The 10,083-nt window shown below is 43.4% G+C and overlaps 1 protein-coding gene across 1 annotated transcript in view; it reads left to right on the forward strand.

Moving 5' to 3' along the window:
• Positions 1-2,494, forward strand: part of LOC120042592 (cysteine-rich protein 2-like) — a gene marked incomplete at its 3' end in the record, with an annotated part of 6,275 nt that extends 3,781 nt beyond the window's left edge. The window contains exons 2-3 of the mRNA XM_038987414.1: positions 1,874-1,968; positions 2,440-2,494. Of these exons, the coding sequence (XP_038843342.1) occupies positions 1,874-1,968; positions 2,440-2,494 (150 nt within the window). The remainder of the gene's footprint in view (positions 1-1,873; positions 1,969-2,439) is intronic.
• Positions 2,495-10,083: the final 7,589 nt, after the last annotated feature.

Consider the following 10,083-nt stretch of genomic DNA (forward strand, 5'->3'; position numbering starts at 1 on the left):
ATTTTATGAAAGTTATTCTAGTATAAATTCCCAAAGTTACTTTGGTAAATTACCGGTAGCTTAGCAACTCTCAGGTCACAGTGCAGAGCTCTCTCTGAATGGCAGACACCATTTGACCTCTAGCCCCTGCTATCCTCTAACCCCATTGGTCCATGACAGACATGTGACCTCTAACCCTTGGTATCTTTCAACCCCACTGGTCCATGACCTGCAATCTCTATTGCACTCAACACTGCCCTTTCCCACCTGGACAAAAGGAACACCTATGTGAGAATGCAATTCATCGACTACAGCTCAGCGTTCAACACCGTAGTGCCCTCAACGCTCATCACTAAGCTAAGGACCCTGGGACTGAACACCTCCCTCTGCAACTGGATCCTGGACTTCCTGACGGGCCCCCCCCCCCAGGTGGTAAGGTTAGGTAACAACACATCCGCCATGCTGATCCTCACAACGGGGGCCCCTCAGGGGATCGTGCTCAGACCCCTCCTGTACTCCCTGATCACTCACGACTGTCGAGCCAGGAACGACTCCAACACCATCATCAAGTTTGCCGATGACACAACAGTGGTAGACCTGATCACAGTCAACGATGAGACAGCCTATAGGGAGGAGGTCAGAGACCTGGCCGTGTGGTGCCAGGACAACAACCTCTCCCTCAACGTGATAAAAACAAAGGAGATGACTGTGGACTACAGGAAAAGGAGGACAAAGAACGCCCCCATTCTCATCGACGGGGCTGTAGTGGAGCAGGTTGAGAGCTTCAAGTTCCTTGGTGTCCACGTCACTAACATCCTAACATGGTCCAAACACACCAAGACAGTCGTAAAGAGGGCATGACAAAGCCTTTTCCCCCTCAGGAGACTGAAAAGATTTGGCATGGGTCCTTAGAATCTCAAAAGCTTCTACAGCTGCACCATCGAGAGCATCACGACTGGTTGCATCATTGCCTGGTATGGCAACTGCTCAGCCTCCGACTTCAAGACACTACAGAGAGTAGTGCGTACGGCCCAGTACATCACCGGGGCCAAGCTTCCTGCCATCCAGGACCTCTATAACAGGCGGTGTCAGATGAAGGCCCTACAAATTGTGAAAGACACCAGTCACCCTAGTCCTATACTGTTCTCTCTTCTACCGCACGGCAAGTGGTACCGGATCACCAAGTCTCGGACCAAAAGGCTCCTTATCAGCTTCTACCCCCAAACCATCAGACTCCTGAACATCTAATCTAATCAAATGACCACCAGACCCATCTTGTACACTGCTGCTACTCTCTGTTTATAATCTATACATAGTCACTTTAACTCTACCTACATATTACCTCAATTACCTGGATTAACCGGTGCCCCCTCACATTGACTCTGTAACGGAACCCCAATATAGTCTCGCTATTGTTATTTTACTGCTGCTGTTTAATTATTTATAACTTAATTAAAATATATATATGTTTACTGAACACATTTTTCTTAACTTTTTAAAGCAATGTTGGTTAAGAGCTTGTAAGTAAGCGTTTCACTGTGAGGTCTACACCTGTTGTATTCAGCATTTCACTGTGAGGTCTACACCTGTTGTATTCAGCATTTCACTGTGAGGTCTACACCTGTTGTATTCAGCATTTCACTGTGAGGTCCACACCTGTTGTATTCAGCATTTCACTGTAAGGTCCACACCTGTTGTATTCAGCATTTCACTGTGAGGTCCACACCTGTTGTATTCAGCATTTCACCTGTAAGGTCCACACCTGTTGTATTCAGCATTTCACTGTTGTATTCGGCGCATGTGACAAATACAATTTGAGTATCCTCTAACCAGATTGGTCCATGACAGACATTTGACCTCTAACCCGTGGTATCCTCTCTCCCCATTGGTCCAGGTGAGAAGAAGAGGTCATTGGGGCGGGACTACCACCCTCTGTGTCTGAAGTGTCAACAGTGTCAAAGACAGTTGACCCCGGGACAACATGCTGAGGTATGGAGAGAGAGGGAGGGAGGGAAGAGGAGGAGGGAGAGAAGGGGGAGGGAGGAACGGGAGCTGAGAGGGAGGGGATTGTAGCAGAGGGGGGAGGGGGGAGAGAGAGGGAGTCAGGGAGAGAAGGGGAGGGGAGAGAGGGAAGGGAAGGGAAGGGGGAGAGAGAGTGAGTCAGGGAGAGAAGGGGAGGGGAGAGAGGGAAGGGGGAGTGAGGGGGGAGAGAAAGATAGTATCAACAGTGTCAGAGACGGCTGACCCCAGGACAACATGCTGAGGTACGAAGACAGGGAGGGGGGGGGGGGGGTGGGGAAGGAGTGAGAGAGGGAGGTGGGGTGCAAAAGGAAGGTCTGTCTATCTGTCTATCTGTCTGTCTATCTGTCTATCTATCTATCTGTATGTCTGTCTGTCTATCTATATGTGTGTATCTATGTATCTCATGAACTAAGATGTTTTCTGTGCTTTGTGTTTCAGCATGATGAGAAACCCTACTGCACGAACTGTTACATGAAGACGTTTGGTCCCAGAGGTAGATACTGCTTGGTGATGAGTAACCCTACTACACTAACTGTTACATGTAGATGTTTGGTACCAGAGGTAGATACTGCTTGGTGATGAGAAACCCTACTACACTAACTGTTACATGTAGATGTTTGGTACCAGAGGTAGATACTGCTTGGTGATGAGTAACCCTACTACACTAACTGTTACATGTAGATGTTTGGTACCAGAGGTAGATACTGCTTGGTGATGAGTAACCCTACTACACTAACTGTTACATGTAGATGTTTGGTACCAGAGGTAGATACTGCTTGGTGATGAGTAACCCTACTACACTAACTGTTACATGTAGATGTTTGGTACCAGAGGTAGATACTGCTTGGTGATGAGAAACCCTACTACACTAACTGTTACATGTAGATGTTTGGTACCAGAGGTAGATACTGCTTGGTGATGAGAAACCCTACTACACTAACTGTTACATGTAGATGTTTGGTACCAGAGGTAGATACTGCTTGGTGATGAGTAACCCTACTACACTAACTGTTACATGTAGATGTTTGGTACCAGAGGTAGATACTGCTTGGTGATGAGTAACCCTACTACACTAACTGTTACATGTAGATGTTTGGTACCAGAGGTAGATACTGCTTGGTGATGAGTAAACCCTACTACACTAACTGTTACATGTAGATGTTTGGTACCAGAGGTAGATACTGCTTGGTGATGAGTAAACCCTACTACACTAACTGTTACATGTAGATGTTTGGTACCAGAGGTAGATACTGCTTGGTGATGAGTAACCCTACTACACTAACTGTTACATGTAGATGTTTGGTACCAGAGGTAGATACTGCTTGGTGATGAGAAACCCTACTACACTAACTGTTACATGTAGATGTATGGTACCAGAGGTAGATACTGCTTGGTGATGAGTAACCCTACTACACTAACTGTTACATGTAGATGTTTGGTACCAGAGGTAGATACTGCTTGGTGATGAGTAACCCTACTACACTAACTGTTACATGTAGATGTTGGTACCAGAGGTAGATACTGCTTGGTGATGAGTAACCCTACTACACTAACTGTTACATGTAGATGTTTGGTACCAGAGGTAGATACTGCTTGGTGATGAGTAACCCTACTACACTAACTGTTACATGTAGATGTTTGGTACCAGAGGTAGATACTGCTTGGTGATGAGTAACCCTACTACACTAACTGTTACATGTAGATGTATGGTACCAGAGGTAGATACTGCTTGGTGATGAGTAACCCTACTACACTGTTACATGTAGATGTTTGGTACCAGAGGTAGATACTGCTTGGTGATGAGTAACCCTACTACACTAACTGTTACATGTAGATGTTGGTACCAGAGGTAGATACTGCTTGGTGATGAGTAACCCTACTACACTAACTGTTACATGTAGATGTTTGGTACCAGAGGTAGATACTGCTTGGTGATGAGTAACCCTACTACAACTGTTACATGTAGATGTTGGGTACCAGAGGTAGATACTGCTTGGTGATGAGTAACCCTACTACACTAACTGTTACATGTAGATGTTTGGTACCAGAGGTAGATACTGCTTGGTGATGAGTAACCCTACTACACTAACTGTTACATGTAGATGTTGGTACCAGAGGTAGATACTGCTTGGTGATGAGTAAACCCTACTACACTAACTGTTACATGTAGATGTTTGGTACCAGAGGTAGATACTGCTTGGTGATGAGTAACCCTACTACACTAACTGTTACATGTAGATGTTTGGTACCAGAGGTAGATACTGCTTGGTGATGAGTAACCCTACTACACTAACTGTTACATGTAGATGTTGGGTACCAGAGGTAGATACTGCTTGGTGATGAGAAACCCTACTACACTAACTGTTACATGTAGATGTTGGTACCAGAGGTAGATACTGCTTGGTGATGAGAAACCCTACTACACTAACTGTTACATGTAGATGTTTGGTACCAGAGGTAGATACTGCTTGGTGATGAGATAACCCTACTACACTAACTGTTACATGTAGATGTTTGGTACCAGAGGTAGATACTGCTTGGTGATGAGTAACCCTACTACACTAACTGTTACATGTAGATGTTAGGTACCAGAGGTAGATACTGCTTGGTGATGAGTAACCCTACTACACTAACTGTTACATGTAGATGTTTGGTACCAGAGGTAGATACTGCTTGGTGATGAGAAACCCTACTACACTAACTGTTACATGTAGATGTTTGGTACCAGAGGTAGATACTGCTTGGTGATGAGTAACCCTACTACACTGTTACATGTAGATGTTGGGTACCAGAGGTAGATACTGCTTGGTGATGAGTAACCCTACTACTAACTGTTACATGTAGATGTTTGGTACCAGAGGTAGATACTGCTTGGTGATGAGAACCCTACTACACTAACTGTTACATGTAGATGTTGGTACCAGAGGTAGATACTGCTTGGTGATGAGTAACCCTACTACACTAACTGTTACATGTAGATGTTGGTACCAGAGGTAGATACTGCTTGGTGATGAGTAACCCTACTACACTAACTGTTACATGTAGATGTATGGTACCAGAGGTAGATACTGCTTGGTGATGAGTAACCCTACTACACTGTTACATGTAGATGTTTGGTACCAGAGGTAGATACTGCTTGGTGATGAGAAACCCTACTACACTAACTGTTACATGTAGATGTATGGTACCAGAGGTAGATACTGCTTGGTGATGAGATAACCCTACTACACTAACTGTTACATGTAGATGTTGGTACCAGAGGTAGATACTGCTTGGTGATGAGTAACCCTACTACACTAACTGTTACATGTAGATGTTTGGTACCAGAGGTAGATACTGCTTGGTGATGAGATAACCCTACTACACTAACTGTTACATGTAGATGTATGGTACCAGAGGTAGATACTGCTTGGTGATGAGTAACCCTACTACACTAACTGTTACATGTAGATGTTTGGTACCAGAGGTAGATACTGCTTGGTGATGAGTAACCCTACTACACTAACTGTTACATGTAGATGTTTGGTACCAGAGGTAGATACTGCTTGGTGATGAGTAACCCTACTACACTAACTGTTACATGTAGATGTTTGGTACCAGAGGTAGATACTGCTTGGTGATGAGTAACCCTACTACACTAACTGTTACATGTAGATGTTGGTACAGAGGTAGATACTGCTTGGTGATGAGTAACCCTACTACACTAACTGTTACATGTAGATGTATGGTACCAGAGGTAGATACTGCTTGGTGATGAGTAACCCTACTACACTAACTGTTACATGTAGATGTTTGGTACCAGAGGTAGATACTGCTTGGTGATGAGTAACCCTACTACACTAACTGTTACATGTAGATGTTGGTACCAGAGGTAGATACTGCTTGGTGATGAGTAACCCTACTACTACTGTTACATGTAGATGTTTGGTACCAGAGGTAGATACTGCTTGGTGATGAGTAACCCTACTACACTAACTGTTACATGTAGATGTATGGTACCAGAGGTAGATACTGCTTGGTGATGAGTAACCCTACTACACTAACTGTTACATGTAGATGTTGGTACCAGAGGTAGATACTGCTTGGTGATGAGTAACCCTACTACACTAACTGTTACATGTAGATGTATGGTACCAGAGGTAGATACTGCTTGGTGATGAGTAACCCTACTACACTAACTGTTACATGTAGATGTTTGGTACCAGAGGTAGATACTGCTTGGTGATGAGTAACCCTACTACACTACTGTTACATGTAGATGTTTGGTACCAGAGGTAGATACTGCTTGGTGATGAGTAACCCTACTACACTAACTGTTACATGTAGATGTATGGTACCAGAGGTAGATACTGCTTGGTGATGAGTAACCCTACTACACTAACTGTTACATGTAGATGTTTGGTACCAGAGGTAGATACTGCTTGGTGATGAGTAACCCTACTACACTAACTGTTACATGTAGATGTTTGGTACCAGAGGTAGATACTGCTTGGTGATGAGTAACCCTACTACACTAACTGTTACATGTAGATGTTTGGTACCAGAGGTAGATACTGCTTGGTGATGAGTAACCCTACTACACTAACTGTTACATGTAGATGTTTGGTACCAGAGGTAGATACTGCTTGGTGATGAGTAACCCTACTACACTAACTGTTACATGTAGATGTTTGGTACCAGAGGTAGATACTGCTTGGTGATGAGTAACCCTACTACACTAACTGTTACATGTAGATGTTTGGTACCAGAGGTAGATACTGCTTGGTGATGAGTAACCCTACTACACTAACTGTTACATGTAGATGTTTGGTACCAGAGGTAGATACTGCTTGGTGATGAGTAACCCTACTACAACTGTTACATGTAGATGTTTGGTACCAGAGGTAGATACTGCTTGGTGATGAGTAACCCTACTACACTAACTGTTACATGTAGATGTATGGTACCAGAGGTAGATACTGCTTGGTGATGAGTAACCCTACTACACTAACTGTTACATGTAGATGTTGGGTACCAGAGGTAGATACTGCTTGGTGATGAGTAACCCTACTACACTGTTACATGTAGATGTTGGGTACCAGAGGTAGATACTGCTTGGTGATGAGTAACCCTACTACACTAACTGTTACATGTAGATGTTTGGTACCAGAGGTAGATACTGCTTGGTGATGAGTAACCCTACTACACTAACTGTTACATGTAGATGTTGGTACCAGAGGTAGATACTGCTTGGTGATGAGTAACCCTACTACACTAACTGTTACATGTAGATGTTTGGTACCAGAGGTAGATACTGCTTGGTGATGAGTAACCCTACTACACTAACTGTTACATGTAGATGTTGGGTACCAGAGGTAGATACTGCTTGGTGATGAGTAACCCTACTACACTAACTGTTACATGTAGATGTTTGGTACCAGAGGTAGATACTGCTTGGTGATGAGTAACCCTACTACACTAACTGTTACATGTAGATGTATGGTACCAGAGGTAGATACTGCTTGGTGATGAGTAACCCTACTACACTAACTGTTACATGTAGATGTATGGTACCAGAGGTAGATACTGCTTGGTGATGAGTAACCCTACTACACTAACTGTTACATGTAGATGTTGGGTACCAGAGGTAGATACTGCTTGGTGATGAGTAACCCTACTACACTACTGTTTACATGTAGATGTTTGGTACCAGAGGTAGATACTGCTTGGTGATGAGTAACCCTACTACACTAACTGTTACATGTAGATGTATGGTACCAGAGGTAGATACTGCTTGGTGATGAGTAACCCTACTACACTAACTGTTACATGTAGATGTTGGTACCAGAGGTAGATACTGCTTGGTGATGAGTAACCCTACTACAACTGTTACATGTAGATGTTTGGTACCAGAGGTAGATACTGCTTGGTGATGAGAAACCCTACTACACTAACTGTTACATGTAGATGTTTGGTACCAGAGGTAGATACTGCTTGGTGATGAGTAAACCCTACTACACTGTTACATGTAGATGTTTGGTACCAGAGGTAGATACTGCTTGGTGATGAGTAACCCTACTACACTAACTGTTACATGTAGATGTTTGGTACCAGAGGTAGATACTGCTTGGTGATGAGTAAACCCTACTACACTGTTACATGTAGATGTATGGTACCAGAGGTAGATACTGCTTGGTGATGAGTAACCCTACTACACTAACTGTTACATGTAGATGTATGGTACCAGAGGTAGATACTGCTTGGTGATGAGAAACCCTACTACACTAACTGTTACATGTAGATGTTTGGTACCAGAGGTAGATACTGCTTGGTGATGAGAAACCCTACTACACTAACTGTTACATGTAGATGTTGGTACCAGAGGTAGATACTGCTTGGTGATGAGAAACCCTACTACACTAACTGTTACATGTAGATGTTTGGTACCAGAGGTAGATACTGCTTGGTGATGAGTAACCCTACTACACTAACTGTTACATGTAGATGTTTGGTACCAGAGGTAGATACTGCTTGGTGATGAGTAACCCTACTACACTAACTGTTACATGTAGATGTTGGTACCAGAGGTAGATACTGCTTGGTGATGAGTAACCCTACTACAACTGTTACATGTAGATGTTTGGTACCAGAGGTAGATACTGCTTGGTGATGAGTAACCCTACTACACTAACTGTTACATGTAGATGTTTGGTACCAGAGGTAGATACTGCTTGGTGATGAGTAAACCCTACTACACTAACTGTTACATGTAGATGTTTGGTACCAGAGGTAGATACTGCTTGGTGATGAGAACCCTACTACACTGTTACATGTAGATGTTGGGTACCAGAGGTAGATACTGCTTGGTGATGAGAAACCCTACTACACTAACTGTTACATGTAGATGTTTGGTACCAGAGGTAGATACTGCTTGGTGATGAGAAACCCTACTACACTATTACATGTAGATGTTTGGTACCAGAGGTAGATACTGCTTGGTGATGAGTAACCCTACTACACTGTTACATGTAGATGTTGGTACCAGAGGTAGATACTGCTTGGTGATGAGTAACCCTACTACACTACTGTTACATGTAGATGTTGGGTACCAGAGGTAGATACTGCTTGGTGATGAGTAACCCTACTACACTAACTGTTACATGTAGATGTTTGGTACCAGAGGTAGATACTGCTTGGTGATGAGTAACCCTACTACACTAACTGTTACATGTAGATGTATGGTACCAGAGGTAGATACTGCTTGGTGATGAGTAACCCTACTACACTACGTTACATGTAGATGTTATGGTACCAGAGGTAGATACTGCTTGGTGATGAGTAACCCTACTACACTAACTGTTACATGTAGATGTTGGGTACCAGAGGTAGATACTGCTTGGTGATGAGTAACCCTACTACACTAACTGTTACATGTAGATGTTGGGTACCAGAGGTAGATACTGCTTGGTGATGAGTAACCCTACTACACTAACTGTTACATGTAGATGTTGGTACCAGAGGTAGATACTGCTTGGTGATGAGTAACCCTACTACACTAACTGTTACATGTAGATGGTTGGGTACCAGAGGTAGATACTGCTTGGTGATGAGAAACCCTACTACACTAACTGTTACATGTAGATGTTGGTACCCAGAGGTAGATACTGCTTGGTGATGAGAAACCCTACTACACTGTTACATGTAGATGTTTGGTACCAGAGGTAGATACTGCTTGGTGATGAGTAACCCTACTACACTAACTGTTACATGTAGATGTTGGGTACCAGAGGTAGATACTGCTGGTGATGAGTAACCCTACTACACTAACTGTTACATGTAGATGTTTGGTACCAGTAGGTAGATACTGCTTGGTGATGAGAAACCTACTACACTACTGTTACATGTAGATGTTATGGTACCAGAGGTAGATACTGCTTGGTGATGAGTAACCCTACTACACTAACTGTTACATGTAGATGTATGGGTCACAGAGGTAGATACTGCTTGGTGATGAGTAACCCTACTACACAACTGTTACATGTAGATGTTGGGTACCAGAGGTAGATACTGCTGGTGATGAGTAACCCTACTACACTAACTGTT

The sequence above is a fragment of the Salvelinus namaycush genome, unplaced genomic scaffold (assembly GCF_016432855.1).
Source record: "Salvelinus namaycush isolate Seneca unplaced genomic scaffold, SaNama_1.0 Scaffold724, whole genome shotgun sequence".
Lineage (NCBI taxonomy): Eukaryota > Metazoa > Chordata > Actinopteri > Salmoniformes > Salmonidae > Salvelinus > Salvelinus namaycush.